Below are 21,349 nucleotides of genomic sequence, written 5' to 3'. Positions count from 1 at the left end.
CACACAGTGTAATTTCGATCTTTGAAATAACTGTATTTTTTCTAGACAACAAATCCATAAGTGAACAAGTGGAGGCAAAAATGGTCTAGATATCTTTATTGATTAACCACCTTAGTGACTAATTATAACTTACCTCTATGTTGAGCTCAGTTTAGGCTCACTATGCTGGGAGCAATTGTGAACGTGGCTGCTAAGTCTTTCAGTGAGCCTTTGAGACACTTGTGTTTTATAAGAGATGTCCTATAGATGTTACTAAAGCTCAATATATCACCTTGATTTCAACATATACTACGCCTGTCACAGGAGAAGAATTACTAAGACTGATTACAGATGCTTTTTCTTAAAAAAACCCCAGAAGACCTTGCTATCTTTTTATTCATCTTCTGATAGCGGTCTAAACGTTCTTATCTTATCTGATTGGGTTCAGTCTCACAGTATCATCCATCCATACACTGGCTGCACAGGCAGACATAATCTTATTCTTTGTTAAGGCTTCATGCTAGTAATTTCCATCAGTCTTGCACTAAAAAAAGCAAGCAAGCGCTTCTTGCCTGTCCCTGGGGAATACAGTAAGGCAAAAACAAATGAATGAAAAGAAATCTCTGACTCTTGTTCAGAGCAACCTGTGCAGAATACTATCCTTCAGGTTCTACTAAGATAGACATAGGCTTAGTTACTGCTAATGCAAATTCTTACCTTGGTTCAAAGCTTTTGTCTTTGACAATACACTCTCTCTTTTCTGGTACACCTTTCCATCTCTTGGGATCAGCTAACTCTACCAACGCATTGGCATTGAGTAGTCCAAACCCAAATCGGCTGTTGACCATCAGTCCCGCTCCATTCTTTTTCCATCCTGGATTTCCAGCCAGTGGATCATATTCTGAGGTCCACACTACCAAGTGCTGCATATCCCTCCATGTTAGATTAGGGCTGTTGAGAAAATGTTCCTGGTTAATTGTTTCAGGGCTATCTATCATTCCTCTCTCAATTATTAGTCTGCACCAAAACATGCTTTGAATGTATATGGCATCCCATTATTTTAGAATATAGAGCATGTCACACACTTATCCTCACAATACTTCTCCAGGTAGACAAGGTTTCTGTGTAAATGAAGAAGAGGTATCTACCAAGACTAGAGTCCGATCCTTCAAAATTTTCAGGCATTTAAAGTTACCTAGCAAAACTAGTATTTCCCACCAGCCTTTATGGGACCTGGTCTTTACAAATTCACCAGGTATTTGATTCTATCTGTGATTAACTTTATGGCCCTAAGTATCTTGGCTTATGTCATCAAAGGAGTGTGCAATAGAACACAGAGCTGAACCGCCACCATTCAAGTACTAATGCCTGAAGTGCTTTCTGTGAAAAAGCCATTGTTCTGTCCTGTCCTGTTCTTTTTCACCCTCTCTAAGTCACACATGCTGGATACCAGCCCTACAGGATCTGAACCTGACTGCTCCCTGCTTGGTCTGACAGTCAGTCTTGGGTACCTTCTATTTTATGTCTCATCACTGCCAGAAAAGGTTCTGTAAATTGACTCAAGACTTCATTTAAACTCCTGCAATCTACTGTCTTCAAATTATCTTCTCTTGATACGTGTGCAGCCTCAATGCTTTTAAGTGCAATTGACCTGAACTCAGTAAACAATTGGTGCCAATGCACAAAATGAACTAAAATTCCTCAGTCGTCATGTTTTACTTAACGTTGGTTCTGCTTTGCTAGGAAGGTGTTGAGGCAAGTAGCTTCTTATTTTTGTCATCAGGCTGAGCAAGTCTGACTGACAAAAAGTGGAGCTGCAGGATGAGATGGTGCCACTTTCAAATAGACAACATTTTGGGGAAGATGGTGGGGTGGCTGAGAGAGAGGAGTTTCAAAGGTAATTATGTGACATCTTACTTTGTTTCCAGCGCTAGAGCAAAAATTCCTGCTGCCAGTGGTGCAGATGCAGAGGTCCCAGTGTGAGTCTCTGTACATTCGTTGTGAAGATCAGCACTTGTCTGACAGAAAACAAACAAACAAAAAAAAAGACTGCATGAATAAACAGTTGTAAATACAGTCATAGCCACACTCACAAATATAACCATGTATCCTTTACCTGGTGCACATTAATACATTCCCCACCAGCAGAAAAAGTGATGGATGTTTAAATCTGTTCATATTTCAATCCACTCTTTTTACTTCAACTATAATTTTTGTATCAAAACGCTTTGTGTTGGAACAAAATACTCCCACACTGACTATCTTATTTTATTCTAAGGTTTCACAATAAGTGTTTCAAGCTTACTGGTGAATCATAAAAACAGATCATTGTGTTGGGCCTAGAACATTTAAAATTACTGCTTGCTAGAAAATTACTCATAGGATTAGTATTGGTGTTCTGCTCCCTCTTCAGCAGAAGAACTATAATTTGCAATGAAACACGTGCTTTATTTGGAAATTAAATACCAAACTCATCTGCCCATGTATCTACATCTCAGCTATAAGGAGAAGGCACTCAGGAAGGACTGATCTCCTGGCTAACTTGGAAAGACATTGTTTTAATCCCCATCAATGTAGTTCATTGCAAAATTAGCATCCACCAGGGCTGAACAGAAATTATAGGTACTTCAACATTATTTTATCACAGCAATTTTCTTCAGTACAAGTTATTTCTTGCACAGTTAATGAAGGCACACAGACTGCTCTGCCTGCTGGCTGAGTACCTTTTACAGGTTTGAAAGTACTATTGTTCCTGTCGTAAGTGGGAACTCAGGGGCTGTCAATCTTACAAAAGCTAACGAGGTGTATCAGAGGTACTGACTCATATGGTACACTAACTTCATGGGCTCTTTTTCCTTTTACTCTAAATCTCTCTTCATCTGCCCCTTCTGAAGAATGGGACCATATCAAACTTCAGGCAGAGAGACCTCTGTCATACACAAACAGGAGACAAATTCAGCATGCTGATTTTACTGCATAGACACAATGATTTTGTTTAGCCATTGCTTTATAGTAGGTGTTCCAGGAATACAATCACCTTTTGGACTACAAATCCTTCAGTCTCTCAAGGCAAAAGCACTAAGCATGTAACACATAACACAAAGCACGCACTCAAAACCAAGCATTCAAGAGTTGTCACTTGCTATTTACATACATGATACATTTCTATATTTGTTCTAAATCTGGTAAAAACAACCTACAATTCTTTGGTCAGTATAATCCCCACTGCTGTAGGCTGTGGCCAGAGTTGAAGAGCACTTCTCTGCATACCAGGGAGAAAGGCCTTGCTGAGAAGCACTGCTAATGGAGATAGTGTAGATACTATCAGTATAACCATCACAGTCACAGTTGTCACCCTGACGGCCTCCGTTCCCAGAAGCCCATACGAAAATGGAGCCTTTCCCATTTCGGCCCTGGAGAAAATGGAAATGAATGGTTATCAAAGAGATTTCAGTCTCTGTAATGTATTCTTAACAACTCCTCCCCACAAAAAGGTCTAACATATCAAACATTTTCAGGTAGAAAAGGACAATTTTCCATTAGCACTGTGGAAGACAGAGACAGAAGAAAACAGCTCCTTGAGGTATCCTACTTCACACCCTACAGTACCTCTCTTAGTTTGACTGGTCTAGGTTTAGTGTTACAGGTACAGCAACTTTCCTCAGAATAGGTTTTTACATTAAAAAGAGTTTGCACTTAACAGGTAAGTTTTCCCACACACTGATGCTTTGGTCCTGAACATTTCTAGGAAAAATGACCATTTTTTTTAAGAAATGGTATGTTTATCAGGGTTTATTTCACTTGCTCTTCCTGTAATCACAGAAGTACAGGTAAGCAGTATGAATGATGTACATGACATGACTTTACCACCCACTTATTTTTCACCACCAGTCTCCAGGCATGACCACATTCATTCCCGGCTCTGGTCTCCAGTCTGTAATGAGAGAGCAGCGGCTAACAACTGATGCTGGCTGCTGACAGCATGTAAACCACCATGGCTATCACAGAGGAAACACATACCACCCTATCCAGTCTTAAGTTCTGCTACTCCTTCAGAGGAAGAAGAATCCACTTCGTGTGAAGAGCAAAAGTTCATATGTTGTTCATTACTAATATATGTACATTCACCAGCAAAAGCAGTTGAAATACAGGTTTTTATCATCCCACTCAGATGAGATTTGAAGCTATTCATGCAAGGGCTAAAATATTTGCAGCACTTAAAACATTAAAAATAAAGAAAAGTAAGCTTTTCTCTTTCTGATATAACTGCTAAAATGAGAAGGACAAGCCAAGTCAACTACAGAAAATGAGATACTAACTTCCTTTGAGAATAAAGGCTGCAGTCCAGAAAAGCACTGGTATATGTAAACACCTGCTTTGATTTCACATAGAGTGCTACTAATGCCTCTCAGATGCTAAAGGCTAAGCATATGCTTAGGTGATATACCAGGCCAGCAATGAAGGAGTCAGGGATGAAAGCTGTTGGCAGCCCCAACTCTGGCTGACTTTAGGCAGAACGGAGATCACCCAGATCCTTGCAAAAGGAAGCCTGACAAATTAATGGGCAAGTTTGTTTCCCTTAAGAAATAAAACAAGTTGTAAAAAAAGATACATTCTTCACCAAATAACCTGCTGTTTCAGTGTAAGACCACTGAACACTGGTTCCCTAATTATTGCCTTTAATTCTCCCTCTCCTCTTGCTGCCTACCTATGGACTTTGATCTCCATTTATAACCAGTTCACTCCTCTCGGTCTCCAGTGTTTCCTCAGAATATGTTTGCTAGCTGTAAGTCTCTTCTTTCTTCTTCTCTCCTTCTGCCTGCTAATATTAACTGCCCTTTTTCCAAATTCCTCTTTCTCGTTGCTTATGTCCTCCGAGCTTTCCTCCATTTCTCTCTTCTCCTGTCTCTGATTCAGTCTTCCTCACTATATTAGTACCTGCCCATCTTTAGATATCTTTTCACTCACTGGCAAAAGCAAAAGTAGTTTATCAATACATCCCCGGTAGCTCTCAGTTTGCACCCTACTTATCATCCAACCAGATCTACAGAGGGTAACATAAAAATGAACTGTAAAAACATTATTTCAAATACTCTTCATCATGCATTTTTACTATCCTCATTTTAATTGGATCATGATACACACCAATTTATAAACTAATGCAATTAACATAATACAAGCCCATCCACAGGGTGCTAAAATGCACCACTATTTCACACAGCAAAATATTCACAAAGCAGAATTTTTGTATTAAATTTTATAGGCTTTCAGTGCAGAAATCCAATTACTGTTCAGTGCAAAACAAGCAGCAGAGAAGGGTGGGGGTAGGGCGAGACAAAGGCAGCAAAAGTAAGGATGGAAAAAGAAAGCTTATCTGTGGAGAATGGCAGCTTAAAATCAGCTTACAAAGCTCTAATGGTGCTTTTTCAAAAATCCTGTTCTGGCTGGTAATTTCTCTGTCCTGTACTAAAATCTATCTCCTCCTTTTCAAATATTTTTGAGCAAAAAGAGCACAAACCATTTTCATTTCTTCCCTGATATCAACCATTTTAAAGTTCTGCTCTCTGCCACATTTTATTGTATCTTTCTCTTAAGTATCGTACCTGTTTTATCCCATACTCAAAAGCCTTCTGTGCCAGTCTCCCGGGTCCCTCCACAGTTTTACCATCATCATTAGGGCCCCAACTTGCACTGTAAATATCCACGTGTTCTGGATTGAAACCGATTGAACTGGCTTCAATAGCATCGGTGACTATGCCATCCAGCATGCGTATACCTTAACACAAAAAAACAAACAAGCAGACTGGATATATTTTCCATTCCCTCTTCTTTGTCTTTGTTAACCGTTTGTAAAGTTTCCAGCAAAATTAATCCATAACTACTGCAACCACAGCCTACTACTGTTCACATAAGCAATACTCTGGACAGTTCACGTCAGTGTGGAACAGTACATTTACCCTTTATTTGCAGAGCTCAGTGCTCTCTACAAACATTAAAAAAAACAAACACCCTCTTAAAATCTTGGTTGCCTGTTATTTATTTATTTCTCTCTTTCTACAGAGAGCCAAGAGGATGATGATTTGCTTACTGCTCCTGCTTTTTCTTGCTGCATTGAGCTCTTTCTTGACTCTTTCTTCCTCTGTTAAATCTGTAACAAAGACTTCTCAAACTGCTAGCATGTCAGTAAAATTAAATAGGTTTTATAAACATTTCTTTTATCGTTAGGAGTTCTAAGAGTTTTAGTTCAAAGATATAGTTCTGAATGTTCTGACTCAAACACTTTGCCCTCACAGTCATTAAGGGTTTGCTGTCTTTGTGACGCTGCTATTTCACTAGCTCTTCAATATTCACCACACAAAATTCTCACTGTTGTTTTACTGCCACATTTTTTCTACTGTGAGCAATCCAGGGATGCTAGAGATATCTAGCCATTAACATTTTATTAGGAACTACATGATATAATCTTCTTCAGAGCAAGCCTGATCTCAGGGGTACTTAAAATTCAGTGGCAGACAGCGGTTCATCTGCACTGGATCTCTCATTCTGCAAATCCCTAGCTCTGCAGTAGGATTGCTACCGATGTCCAGTGCTGGAGGAGGATAGAAATAGCAGAAGTCTGGCAAAATTCCCACTGTGGCACGGCTCTCCCAGCAACAGCAGCAATATAAGAGCCGTAGCAGTCAGGATTCAGCCTGTGTTTTCAAGCAATAAAAATGTCTGGGTTGTCTTGAACTTGGCAAGTTAGCATTACCGCAGCCGCACCATTACTGGCAGTTGGTGAATTATGAGTACTCATTTTCTAGTATTTTCCACAAAATGGGGATTTTTTCTAAAGTATAGCTGGCAAAATGTGGTTATTCTATTAGAAAAATAATAATAATAAAAAAAAAAACACAAAAAAAATAAACCACAAACAGGAAAAAAAAAACAACCTCGCCCTTGCAGCTCAGCGTCTTGTTCTTTTTTTTATACTGTCAAGCAGGAAAAAAAAGACTGTAAGCATAATTCTTTTCCCAAATGGCTGGCCTCTAAGACTCGTAATGCCTCTGAGATAAAGCTGGGCTTTAGTATTTCATATTAATTAGTGGCAAAAACAGACAAAGGAGTTAATCCGCTCAACCACTGCTACTCGACTATCACTCACAAAGCTCGGAAAAGAATCAAGGCATATCCTGTGCCTCAGGTACTAAAAACACCACTTACCCTGGATAGGCTTAAACTCGTAACATTTTGAACACTCATTTTTCAGCTGGCTCAGAATTGTGAGATACTCTCATACCAGCATGCTGTGAGCAAAGATCTGCCTGTGTGGAAATGACTGCAAGCTCCGGGTGCTAGCTTGCAACACATAATGAGAGACTGGGAATGCAGAGAGTAGTGTACAGATACTTCCCACAGAAGAACACAAAGGCAACGCTGCAGATAAATAATGTAATAAGGAGGAAAACAAGAACACTGACAATACACTGATGAAAACCGTTCAAGAAAAAAAACCCCACTGTCTTGTCTTTGTGCTCTCCAAAAATCCTGCTTGTTTAAGTCAACTCGGGGATTTGATGACTGCAGTGATATTTCCCTAAGCAGACTCCAGTTATGTCCTTTTGCATAAACTCTTTCCTATTCTTGCACATGCTTGCTCCCATCATCAGTCCCACAAAATCAAAGGGCAAAGCCCAAGGTAATTTCAGACACATACATGTATCTGCCTGGCAGAGGGCTATTTTTAGCGACACGTCACTGTGCGGGAACTCTCAGCCCAGTCCTTTGTAAAATGGAGCTTCTTAATCATTTGATTTCCATGGCAGCACCAGAGAAATATCATAGCACAGCAGTATGGTTAGGTATACATGAATATGTATTCACCCTGCTTTACTCCAAAGGTGATCGATGCATGCACATTTCTTAGCTCTATGCAGAACAAGGGGTGACTGTTAAAGGACACTGAAAACTGGCATCAAGAAGTATTATTTTTCACACAGTACACATAAAAGCCTATAGGATTCACAACCCCAAAGTACTGAAAAGACTAATCAAGGTGTCAGAATAGGGCCAGGCATTGATGTGACTAGTGAGAACATTCAGAATTATTAAAGTCAGTGTTTTCATGGAAAACAAAAAATTTTGAATGGAATGTTCTGTTTTACCCCTCAAGGCAAAGTTAAACCAACCTCTGATAGTGAAGGTTAGAGAATGAGGTATTCCAAACGTTAGGGCTTCTTTACCTAAAGCAGCTATTGCCGACTATCAGAGAGAAGGCATTGGCTGTGGACCACTGGATTTATCCAGTATGGCAATTGCTACAAGCAAACAGCCACTTAAAGAAGTCATCCTGAACTAATGTCAAATAGAAGCGTGTAATGCATCATTTCATGGATTTAAAAAAAAAAAAAAAAAAAAAGAAAAAAAAACTGTGAAGAAATGAATCCCTGTATAGCTTGGAACATCAAAAAAGCCTTCCAATGTTCAGCCACTCCAAATTTATCTGAATTGTTTGAAGACTTCTTCTATCTTCCATTGCTCATTGAACATATTTTTGTTACGTCTCTTGGTCAGGCTGGTCACATGTAACAGCTTACAATTTCTCTCAACTTTTCTTTCTCCTTCCCCCACCCCGGTATAAACAGCTTTCTGAGTAATTTGTATTGCTGGACTGCTTTTCCTTCTATTATTTTCCTTTTCTAGACAAATCACCCCACACAGATCTGTAGTTTGCATTTGCAAATTAACACAGAACATATGCAAATTAACTGTGCAAGGATCTTCTCTGTAGATGCAAGTGCCTTAAAATATGGGCACAGCGGGAGTTCAGACATCTCTGCAGCTTCATCCATTTTGCCCTGCTTTGAAAATTTGGCGTCTTCATCTTATGAGTGAGATATTTTATTTAAACAGAGCATGACAGCATAATACATTACGGCAAAGGCAGACTGCAAAGCTGACATCTATGACAGCTCAGTAGAGTAAATGGGAACCTACAAGCATAAGACTGAAATGGTGGGAACAGCAGTTATGGGTGTCAATTGCCACTCATCATCCCTTTGTTTAAAAGGAAAAAAGGGAGTAATGGAAAAACTAGGACTGTACAAGTATCTTCCTCTGAGCTAAATAACCATTTACAACTGATACTTTGATCATGACTATTTCATAAACCTCTAATGGATTAAACTTTTAGTCACTGCTTAAAAACAAAAAAGCAATAATGATTGACAGGCAAGCAAGACTCTACTCATTTTCAAAATTAACTTATGATGATGGTAGAGAAGTAAGCTGTTGAAACAAAAACCACAGCAGTTTGACTATCTTGACTGACGTGACCTTTCGAATGTAACTGTGTAGATGGAAACAATATGCTGCAAGCAAGGGTGGGTATAAATTCGTATATTCTTACTTTCACTCTACTCAGTCCCTCTCCTCCCCCATCCCACCTCCTTCCAAGATAACCAATTATAAGAATTGAGTCCATCATTCCTTAAAAGGTACAGTCTTATATCTGGGTACAATACAGGTTGTTGCTATTATTATTATTATCACATCATCATCATCACCACCACTTATACTGTCGTTACTGTTGTTGTATATTCTACCTTTATTCAACTGATAACCAAGTTCCAGAGAGCATGCTGACATTCAAGAAATGCTGTCATACAGATGTAACACTCTGCACTATGGCGAGACAGGATTCTGTAGCCTAATACTGCAAGACTGGTGTTTTCCAAGAAGGACCTATCTTTGTATTTCAGATTAATGGTAGCTGAAAACACTCAGCACTTCACAGGATCTGTCTGGTTTCCATTCATATTAGACATCTAGTTATCTCCATTTTCTTACCTCCAACTTTGGAATTGTAGGCTACTCCAACTCCACATTTTCTGTTGTTGGCTTGCATAGCAATTTCTCCTGCACACCGTGTCCCATGCCTGAATAAATATAGTAAGAATAAACAACATCTCATAACATCTTTGTATAATGTACACAAAGACTCATCAACGACCTTCTTGATTTGGTGGAAGTCCTCCTTTAAATGAATGCAATGCAGCTATTGAATAGCTTTTGAGTTGTATCAACATGATACAAAAAATACCTGTTTCTCTTAGGCTTCAATCAACATAATTTTACCTACTTAATGATCAAAGGGTCACTGCAATGAGATGACAAATATCTCATGTAAGTCACACTGAAGTCTGTAGACCTATTAGATATCATTTTTTTAGTAGAGTGCAAAAGTACCACAAAATTATGGGGCTAAGAAGATGCTAAACTTCTTCAGACAGAAATATGATACACGTCTTTTTTAATCACACATTTAGATACTCTTTTTTTAATGAGTGCATTTATTTAGGGTTTCAGAAAGTTAGCCTTTAAAGTATCCTCATCATTGCTAATTTTTTCTTGTAACCAACTATTTTCTGTGCAATTCTTTTTTGCCATGGGTGATTCTTATTCCACAATACAGAAAACCTTCATATAAGTGTAATTGTAAAAGAGTTGTATTATTTAATACTACAGATTGTTATTCAATGAAGTGTTCGAATGCTTCTGGGCTGAATTCCATTTACTTATTAATAAAGATTAGAGGTAATACAGGTAGATTTAAGAGATAATGTCATTAGAACAAGAGGATAATGGCTTCTTGCTCTTAAATAATGCTGTAACAAAGCACAAATGTCACTTTTCAAATGCCTTATTCATGGGACATTTATCATTTGATTGACTGTTTTTTTTCCCCATACACTGATTTATGTTGTGGATGCTATTATCTTGTCTGATAGACAACAGGGAACCAGTGCATCAGTTTCTTACTGTATCTTTATTGAGTAGCAGCATCCTAATTGGTTTAAGAAATTGACTTCTGTGTACCAGCTTTTAAAGAGGTCCATTCTCTTCTCCTTCTCATGGACAAAATCCCTCCCTGTACTGCTGTGGACATGCCTAGGTGTGACAGACACATCAAGATGTTCCAGAGAGTATCAAAGAGGTAGTTCTAGAGAGGCCATCAGAGAAAATTCCAGAAGTCCACTAAGTGAACTGGCTGGTTGTCGTGTTCCAGCCTTTTGAAACTTCCTAGGTTATTAGCTTGAGGACATTTAGGCCAAATCTGATCTAAATAAAGCTTCCACATGCCTCAGAAGAGTCAGAAAGATTGTCCCAGGAGTAACTGTAACCTCCTCCGTTGTCTGACCGTGTGACATACCCGTATCAGAGGAGGTCAGAAGCATGACTTCACCTGTGATTGCCCATACTGAGCTAGAAGCTATTCTATTGGTCCAAACGGTATCACCAAAACTGGAAAAAAGCATCCTTAGCTACAAAAGCTGGCCTGAAGGAATGGGTTTCTTGGTAGGTTCCTCTCTTCCAGAGCCCTTCATAGTAGACATTTTTTTTAAATTTCCAGTGCAAATCAGAGAACAGAAGTCAAAATCTGCTTTGGGAGATATCATTCTAGAAACACGCACGGCGACATGAACAGATTGTTCCCTTCAGCTTACAGAAACGTATCAGTATCTTACATATAAAAAGATATCAAGAAATTCAGGACATTATAGAGATTACAACTATGAAGCTCTTCATCCGGGAATGTAATTTTCTTAGTTTTCAGTGTTGATGCCAATGTTACGTGCAAATCTTTGTGCAAACTGAAACGCAAGAGGTTCCTTCTGAACAGCAGGAAACACTTTTTTAGTGTGAAGGTGACCAACACTGGCATAGGTTCCCCAGGGAGGTTGTGGAGTCTCCCTCCTTGCAAATACTCAAAAGCATCTGGACATGGTCCTGGGCAACTGGCTCTAGGTCTGCCTGCTTGAGCAGGGGCTCAGACAAGAGGATGCTTAGGGGTGCCTTCCAACCTCAACCATGCTGTGATTCTGTTACACAAATGTTTCCTTTTATTATATAATTGTCATAGGGGACATACACAGATATTTCTGCATTTGCATGTTCTAACACACAAATTAATAACGTACTGTTTTGTTCTCTTCACACAACCAGGAGGCTACTCACTTGTTTTCGTTTGTTGGGTCATATCTCGGAAAGGGATCATGATCATTGTCATTGAAATCATAACTTGCCTGTGGATCCTACATGTAAAAAAAAAAAAAACAGAATTAATTGGGACAACTAGAAAATGCATTTTAAAATGTGTAACAAAATGGGTTGCAGAGTCTGTATTTATTTATTCGGTGTGGTTCATGCTGACAGCAATCAAGTTGGTAGAATTCGATGGGCATTAACAATGCCACAAATTTTTCACAAAGCTTTAATAATTCAGCAGTAAACCACTATATGCAAACATGCTTGGGAACTAAATCCACTGAGGGGAAAAAAAAAAAAAACAACCTGCTAAGTAACATTCAGCTTCCTGTGACACAGACCAGGTTCCAAATTATGCCTACGGCAAATATTTCAGTCTCTGTACTGTAGCAGCTGACTTACAGAACACGCAGCAAGCTGGAGAAGAGTGTCTGTATATAAAATTTACAATTGGATAATTTATTCCATAGCATTCTAATGCCCAAACTTACATAGTTAGTGTAGATGTCAGTGTGATTCCACTCCAAGCCATCATCTAGAACTGTGATGACAACACCCTTGCCTGTAATCCCTTTTTGCCAGACAGGAATAACATGGAGATCCAGCTTGGGCAGGGATGGAGTTATTCTTGTATCTTGCTGGGGGACAGAAAGGAATAAAATATGTCAACACTTTTATCCATTTATACGACACAGGTCCAAAGTGGTATTTTAAAGGTGCTCCAAATCATCCCAGTCTGAACCTGTATATTTTGTTCAAATTTTGCGAAGATAAAACAAAAATTAGTTTCATCAAATACTTGTAGCACTGAAGGATTTACCCCATTACTTGAAAATCCCTGAACAAAGAGCATCTTGTATTTGTTGGAAGTAGGCAGCAGAAACATTGGAATGGTATGGATGTACCAATGAACCTTGGAGCGTTGAGTTAATAATCAGACCTGCTAGTGTTTGTTCTTTTCACTTGATGAGAAGCCAAGACAGTACCCCACAGTACAGTGAGCTGCGTTTTCTCCAAATGTGTTTTCTCCTTTGACATTCAAGTGAGCCAGAGCAAAATAATTAATGGATAAAGCAATTAAGGTAGTCGTTTGGTTAGGAACAACTGTGCTGAATCACAACTTTCTGTTTACTACCCTCATTACTGTTCCTGCGGTAAATCAACTGGAAGCATGAATCATCTATAGCCTTCTCTTCCACAGCAAGTTCTTTGAAGAGTAGCTCCTAAATGGGTCATTTTTCCTCTCTAATATTAATGTGCAGTATATACATCTAATTTAGAAAACTTGCTTACAATCCCTGTAAAAACACAGACGTTAAAAAGGCATTTTCTTCTGTTTCTCGGTGCATAATTACATTAGTTGATCACAGTTTTTTCATTTCTTTGTTTCCAAAGGAATGTTGCATACAATATGAGGCTTAGAAAAATAAATTCGTTATGAGAATGAACTTTCTTTCATTTTATACTTTCTTTTCTGACTGCTGCTCTTCAGGGATTTATTTGAGATTTCAAGTTTTGTTCTCTAGAATCCATCAAATGATCATTTTTTCTGGTGATGTGTGAAGGTACACTGAAAAACTGTTGCCATCAAATCATAATAATAAGGTAATAATAAGTTATTTACTACAAGGCAAGGAACTTATTTTGGAAGAAAATATTTAATACATTTATGCATTTAATCAGAAAAAAGTCAATGTGCACTGCAAACAAGGGTAAGTACCATGTTTCTTTTTCTCATGTGGGAAAACTAGAAGGAAAAGAAGCAAAAACCACAGAAAGGTGGAAAAAGGAACCATGTCTCCTGGAGAGCAAGACATTGCTTTTTTCACAAAACTGCTTTTTTGATCTCTCTCTGTGTTTGTGTATTTGTCCAATACAGACATCTCGGAAATTTCCTGCTTCCTACTGGAAACAGGCAAAGAAGCAAACAGATATTCAGCTTCAAATAAAAGTTAAATCCTTAAAGACAAACATTTTTTATGTTGAAAAGAAGTCTACAGGAATCTTCATGGAAATATTTTTATGCTGTGCCGTTTATAATTTATTTTTCCTAGCTCAAACAATGGAAAGAGAGGGCAAAGCGTTATACAAACAGCCTACAGTTTGGCCTGTTTTCTCCAAGCTGAACTGAAGAAGAGAAAGGTATTTCCAGCCACCTGGGCCACATTTGCGCTTGACCTTTCTTCTTGATTTGTTATACCCACCGTTAATCCAACCCCTGTTCTGAGCGAAAGCAATGAAGCCTGGACTGAAGGTACAGCTAGATGCATAGTGGAAAAAAGGGTTCTCGAAATAAACCATATAAAACATAAACAATCAACTGTATTTCTGAGTTGTTGCGTGCAGACAGAAACTACAGAGCTCAAGAAATTTCTTTTCCTTCACGTTTTGAACACGTGAGCTGTAGAGACCCTCTTCTATTTAAATCCTAGTCCAAGAGTCTGAAGGTGCTCGTCACATGCACGCACATGCTTTTGTTTTCAGCTAGAGTATGCACTCTGTGCTACCAATTTTAATAAAGAAATACACGGCCAGCTTCAGACATGATAAGGGACTTTCTATATGCCAATAGCAAGTATTTTAACACTATCATAAAGGTAGCTTTTAACCGTTACACTGCTTTCTAATATCAATGCCCATCCCAAGCAGCAGCCTGAACTGGCTTTTAGAGTCTTCGCACAAATGACACTTTAAAGAAAACAGAAGGTTGCCTGGAAATATTATCACAGAGATCTCTCATTTTTACAGCATATGCTAACGAGACAGACTCTTCACTTACTCCCTCCAGTGCAATCACTCTGATACAAGTGAAATAATACAGCTGAGAGCACAACTGAAATTCACCATCCCCAGTTCCACAACAAAACAAATTCTTACCAGATACCACTGCTGATTCCACATGGGATCATTGAAAAGATTTTCTGCTGTCTCTCTGACGGTGGCACGCTTAGTTCGCTTTTTTTCATATTGCTGCTCTGCCCATGACACCTACAATTATTTGTATAAATATGACAAGTAAGCCTCTATAGGTTAGGACTTTCTTAGCCTAGAGGGCAAGGGGTTTCCTCACAGCAGAATTTTGATGCCTAAAGCAAAATAAGCCATGTTTGATGTAAAGAGGAGGATTATTTATACTGCAGTAGTGTACTTTGGGGAAGAGGACTTGGTGAAATCGAAATACTATATAATCAATTCATAGAAAATCATTAAGTACAAGTCAGCAGCAGAACACTTATGAGTGCCACACATTGCAGGGTTGTATACCAAATGTGCAGCACGGTTAGAAGGGTATCTAAGCAGTGATGGTTACCGAAACAAGCAAAACCACAGCCAGCTTCTTTCTCCTACCTACATGTTAATGCCTATCGATTTCTAATGGGAGTTAAAAGAAAAGAAGAAAGATTATCTCTGGCTTTAGTCTAGCAATCATAACAACACTGTTACTCATAGCCCAGATGGACCTTCAAGTCTCCTTCCCAGTGCTGTTTGGAAGTGTGATCAATTAGTAAGCTATGAATATTGGACTAACTTCATCACTGGCATAATTCCACTTAAACCAACTGAAAGCCAAAATGTTTCGGCGTGTTTTACTAAAGCATCGATACAAGGAGTTGCGCAGCATTTCCGCATGGACACAGCAATCTCCAAGCCACCAGGTTGGATTTTAAAAGTGCATCCCCACTTTGTTCCCTTGAATGCATTACTAAACCTGGTTCAAATCAAATCCCAATTCTGATACCTCTCTCTGTGCTGTGCGCTCCTTTTGGAAATGGGAACAAAATATTATTCATTGCTAGTACCTGGACGGTGACTCTGACACAGATCAAGTTGGTGCTTTTCATCCCAATTTCCAGATGAGCAAGGCAAAGTTAGGTTCAGTAGACTGCCAAGATACTGCTGTAACCCTCAAGTGGAGGCTGCCTTGGATTGAACCTCCTGCTTTAAATGTCTGAATAGACTCCAGTATTTTTCTCTACTGTGATCCAATGGCTTTATGGTCCTTACATATATCACCATATATGAAACAATAGTAAGAGTGACTCAGAAATTCTAATTATAGAAAAACTACTGATTTGATCAAAACATGATTTTCTAATGAGAGCCCAATGAAAGTTCGCTGCAAGAACATAAACCCTTCAAAATGGTAGCTGCACCAGTTACGTTCACTGAAAGCTCTCTAACACTATTCCCTTTGCTATATATTTAGTGCTGAAACTCCTACAAACCGTAGGCAGTCACAGAAGATGAATATGCCCACGCAAGTGTAAGTATTTTAAACTGCCCTATTGATATCCAGGGCCATACATACCTGTGCACAGGTCAGAGCAATTACCTTTATTTCTCTCCCCTGCCCACAGCAAAGATTGGCCTCTTCAGCACCCAGCAGTAATTAACAATTGACAACTGCCACACTTGTTATTTTTTTCGAAGTGGACAACTGCACTGAGGGAAATGAGCTGAAACTACCAAGCACATATGTCAGACAAACAAGCCAAGCGTTTGTCACTCAGCAGCTGGGTGAAGTTCCAACCATCCATCTACGGCAAAAGCTGAAGGCGCTGTGCCAAATCACCACTCATTGATATATAAAGCAGTGAAAATAATCTTGATTCAGGTCTCTTGCAAGAAAGTAGATTTGGAAACTACTGCAAACACTGGAAGAAGTTAGGGAACCAGATAATGATATCCTTTCAATATATTCACAGCCTTTATCTGTTTTACGGCAAACACTGGGACATCTATAGGAAGCAGATAAATACTCATATTAGAGCCAAGTTTTACCCCAGCTTTCACACTTAACATAACCGTAAAATTCATGAAGGCGTTATACAAACAAAAGCAGGGTTCCCTTCTCTCTCTCTTTTTAAAGATTGAATTTAAATCTTTTTAAATAGGCTGTTGCTGAACAAAAGTAGCTTTTTGGAGCAAAGGTCCATGTATAACTACAGAGCATTACATGATTACTTTGTGTTTATATACTTACATAATGACATAATTACATCTCATTCATTCACATAGTTAATTTGCATACTAGATGGTAAATAAAAGGGAAATTGGAGTAAATTTAGCAAATCACCTGCAGCACTTTGAAACTCTGTTTTTGGATCTAAGTATGTAAGTCTGCAATAATGTTTGGCAGTAATGTGTGTAACACAATTGCTTCCATTCTGCTTACGAGATTGGAATTTGGTATATTAAACATGGTCACGCTTCCCTGTGTAAGAGATGCATTCAATGTAGTAAGTCCAAAAAAGGGAGGAACTGCAACCAAATCTCTGTTCCTGAACATTGCATTATGATGGCACTGAACATCTGATCATTGGTATGGGTATAAATTAGAACACTAATTTACACTGAAGCTGTGATTTTGAACACACACGGTTTAGAATGAGTTCAACTAGATGACTTTAACTGTTAAACCAACGTTTGCAAGGAGATGGATGGGAGCGTACAGTTTTGAAACAGGACGGGCAAAACAAATACCTTGCCTCACCCTCTCCTCTACTTCATCTAGCTACGCAGAGAGTATTTCCTCCTAGATGACACTTGCACCTAAAATCTCCAGATAACCAATTACTCGTTCTCACATGATTTGTCCTTATATGATAAATTGCTGGGTTTCACAACAAGGCTACCTCATGTTTTGGACTGCTTACATTTTTACAATGATTGCTGCAACAATGCTGATTTGAAATTCAAATTCTGTTCTGAAATTTTCCAGAAATTGTTTTTAAAGAATTTTAAAGAATGCTGACAGCATTCTGGTCTGTTCCTTAAATTCACCACCCACCTCATTTTCTCTGTTTACAAACAGGTATGCTTATGCCTTAAATAACGTCAAATAAATGGGGAGTCTGCTTCACCACATACCTTAGAGCCCTGGCTCTGCAGTGTGCCTGTTCTCTGATTGCAGTGCAACCCCAGTGCACCAAATGACTAAAAGCGTGTGATGGATCCTTTGAGAGGGGGTTTTAGCTTGTCAGGGAAGAAGCGAATCCAGCAAAACCTCAGCCCCCTTTTTTTTTTTTTTTAATATTCAGTCACTTTCAATCAAACCTAATTCCCATGGTAATTGCACAGATGTGGCCTGATTAAACTCACTGCATCTATGGATTTTTACTTTGAATGGAGCTCTGAGGTTCCTCACCCATATTTTCATCAGCGACACATCAACATCTGACATTCCAAGCCTCTGCAACGCTGCATATCTAAAATCTTAATTTGGAAAGCAAGCACTTGCAAAAAAAAATATGGTAAGAGAGGATCAGATTCTGCCTGTTAATGACAGAACAATAAAGTATTATTCAGCACGAGTACGGATGGCTGAATATATTAGACTTGCAAAACGAGGAAAGCCTGCCTGTGACCTCATTACAAAGCTAGCAATAAGGAGACAGAATAAACAGAGGGCATGAAAAGGAATAAATGTAACACTCACCCGCTCATCATCAGAAAGTCTTTTAGTGATATGAATGGCACTTCTTCGAGACCGTCTTGGATGGCTTTTATGTCTGAATAGGTAGTGATTTTTGAGTGATCCAATCTATAAGACAGAGGCGTACTTTAGCTATCAAGAGATATTTCCCCACTGCAAACAAATATCAACACAATCACAACCTGACCAAATTCATTCTGCTTAAAAGAGGAAAGAAAAGAGCAAGAAATGAGCTTTTAGATATTTTAGCCTAAACTAAAAACCACTCTTCAAGTAAGAAGTGCTTATCACACAGCCTGTGTGCTGCTAGAAGAATTTGGGGGAATACTTTCATCTAAGTCAGTGCAGTATCAGTCGTTATTACTACAGTACTCAGTAACGTAGTACTTGTAGGAGTGACCAGTACACTCACAGACACACCTTGACATGGACACATTTCGCAGGACAGGTTTTACGTACGGTCATTCGCCCATTTTATCCGCTCTTCCAGGGGTTCAGCTGAGCAGGTGTAAAAAGCTTCGCGTGGCTTCAGAAGCCTCACCGTGGGGTTTGTTTGTACGGGCACCGACTGAACTGGTGCTTCAGCTTGCGCAGTAGGGGGTCAGCCGGCGCGCCGGGAGCACCCCGCTGGCTCCAACACGCCTCCTCCCCACGGAGGGGCTGTGTGAAATGGGTGGGGGCGAACGCACCGGCTCCAAAGGCAGAAAGACCAAGCCCGCCCGCCGAGGTGGGATGACGCCCGGGTTTGAGAGTCCGAGGAACACGACGACGGTGCCCGGGACGCGGGGCAGGGGGCCGGCAAGGGGCTGCCCACAGCACCGGGCCCACCCGAGGAGAGGCGACCTCCACCCCGCGCCCGGCGGCGGCGGCGGGCCCCGGGGCGGGAGGCGGCGGGGTCGGGGGGGCCGCCGGCCGCGACGCCTGGCGCAGGACCCCCGTCTGGAGGTGGGACGAGGCTGTCACCTCCAGGCGGTTACTCATCCCTGACAACGCTGACGTCACGGCATCCCAAAAAAGCGCCAGGAGGGCCTGCTGGAGAGAAGCCCCGCGATGGCGACGGAGCCTCCCTGAGGGGAGCGGGACGGCGGGGGGGGCGGCGCGGCGTCGGAGGCAGGGGCTGCCCGCGCCCCGCTCCCGCCCGGTCCCCTCAGGGACGGCGGGGGTACCTGGGCGTTCCCTCAGGGAAACCCGGGGGTCCATGGCCGGTCTCCTCAGGGAAAGCCGGGTCCCCGTCCGACCCTACCCGGTCTCCTCAAGGGACAGCGGGGTGCCCTGTCCGACCCTGCCCGGTCCCCTCAGGGAGAGCGGGGGTACCTGGCCGGTCTCCTCAGGGAGAGTCGGGGGCACTGCCCGACACTGCCCGGTCCCCTCAGGGACGGCGGGGTGCCTGCTCCCTGCCCGGTCTCCCCGGGGAGACACGGAGCGCTCCGCGCTGTCCCCTTAGGGGGAGCGGGGGGTGCCCTGCCCGCTCCCTGCGCGGACCCCTCAGGGAGAGCCGTCCCCAGACGGGCGCGGCGGTCTCGGGGGGCTCTCCCCGCCGGGTGCGGACCCTCACCCGGAGGGGGCGGCGGGGAGAAGGCGCTTCAAACTCCCCGGGGCCCCGCGACGCGGCAGCCGGGCACAAGTTACGGTGCAGCCCCGAGGCGGGAGGGAGGGAAGGGAGGGAAGGGGAGCCCCGGCGCGGCGGTCCGCCCCTCACCGCCTCCCCCCGGCCCGGCCATACCTGCCCCACGAGGTCGTAGTCCAGCTCCTCCGCGATGGCTCTGGCGGCGTCGGGGCCCGCCGGGATCTCCGCCGCCCACTCGTTGAGGAACTGGCGCTCGGCGCGGCTGCCGGCGGGGGCCAGGCAGCAAGCGGCCAGCAGCGCCAGGGCCGCGCACCGGCCGGCCCAGCGGCGCCCGTCCATGGCCGCGGGGCGCGGGGGAGCGGAGCGGAGCGGAGCGGGGGGAAGGCGGGCGGGCTGCGGCGGGGCGCCGCGTTGCTAAGCGAGCGCCGGGGGAGCGGGCGGCGGCGGCGGCGGCGGCGTCCCCGCGCGGGTCCCTACCGGCACGGCACGGCGCGGCTGCCCGGGGCTGCGCGGCGCTCCAGACCCTCCGGAGCCGCAATGGAAATGAGTGTTTACACGTCAAAACGACGACAGCCATCCTTGACGTCAAAGTGTACCTGGCCCCCGAGCCGGGGGGAGGGGGGTGGGGGGTGGGGGGTGGTAATTCCCGGGAGGGGCGGGGGGAGGGGGGGGGCGGAAAGGAGCGGGCGGGCGGCGGGAGCGCTGCCCCCATCGCACCGGGAGGGTCCGGCTCGGGGCCGGCGGGGCGGGGGGTCCCGGCGGAGGGGGTCCCGGGGGCGGGGGGTCCTGCGGTTGGGGTATCCCCCGGGCGGCGTGGGGGGGTCCGAGGGGTGGAGGGTCGCGGGGGTCGGGGGTCCCGGGGGCGGCGGGGATGGGTGCCCCGGGGGCGGGGGCTCTGCCCGGCGCCGCGGCGGGGCTGTTCCCGTCATTACCGATCGTTGCCCAGCGTCGCCCCGAGCCGGGGTGCCAGGGGTACCCCCCGCCGGTGGGTTCCCCCCTCACCCCCAGCCGCCGTGCAAGGGGGGAGGTGGGCGAGCGATCCGGGGGGGGGGGGGGCTTATTTTTCAATTAATCTAATAACCCGGGACCCGCTGCGCGGTAACGCTTGATGAGCGCACATCGTGCTCCCGCACCGCACCGTAGGTATGCTGCGCTAATTGGCACCGCTGCCCGCCCCCCTCGGGTGACAAATATCTTCATCCTGAGCTACAATTACGCTTTTAAAAATAATTTCAAATCCTCTCTCTCTTTTTTTTTTTTAACCACATCCAGCGGTCTGCACCTTGCACTTTCTCAGTTGCAATTTGTTGACTATGTGTTTCTTTCCATATTTTCAACTT

The 21,349-nt window shown here is 42.7% G+C and overlaps 1 protein-coding gene across 1 annotated transcript in view; it reads right to left on the bottom strand.

Annotated features, from left to right (window-relative positions):
• Window positions 1–20,348, bottom strand: part of PCSK1 (proprotein convertase subtilisin/kexin type 1) — a gene marked incomplete at both ends in the record, with an annotated part of 29,905 nt that extends 9,557 nt beyond the window's left edge. The window contains 10 exons of the mRNA XM_082497039.1: window positions 697–930; window positions 1,897–1,997; window positions 3,180–3,392; window positions 5,583–5,755; window positions 9,808–9,896; window positions 11,977–12,053; window positions 12,498–12,644; window positions 14,884–14,994; window positions 18,446–18,550; window positions 20,166–20,348. Of these exons, the coding sequence (XP_082353165.1) occupies window positions 697–930; window positions 1,897–1,997; window positions 3,180–3,392; window positions 5,583–5,755; window positions 9,808–9,896; window positions 11,977–12,053; window positions 12,498–12,644; window positions 14,884–14,994; window positions 18,446–18,550; window positions 20,166–20,348 (1,433 nt within the window). The remainder of the gene's footprint in view (window positions 1–696; window positions 931–1,896; window positions 1,998–3,179; window positions 3,393–5,582; window positions 5,756–9,807; window positions 9,897–11,976; window positions 12,054–12,497; window positions 12,645–14,883; window positions 14,995–18,445; window positions 18,551–20,165) is intronic.
• Window positions 20,349–21,349: the final 1,001 nt, after the last annotated feature.

The sequence above is a fragment of the Vanellus vanellus genome, assembly GCF_965231255.1.
Source record: "Vanellus vanellus genome assembly, chromosome: Z".
Lineage (NCBI taxonomy): Eukaryota > Metazoa > Chordata > Aves > Charadriiformes > Charadriidae > Vanellus > Vanellus vanellus.
Note: the sequence above shows the minus strand (reverse complement) of the source record. Positions and strands in the feature narration are given on the sequence as shown.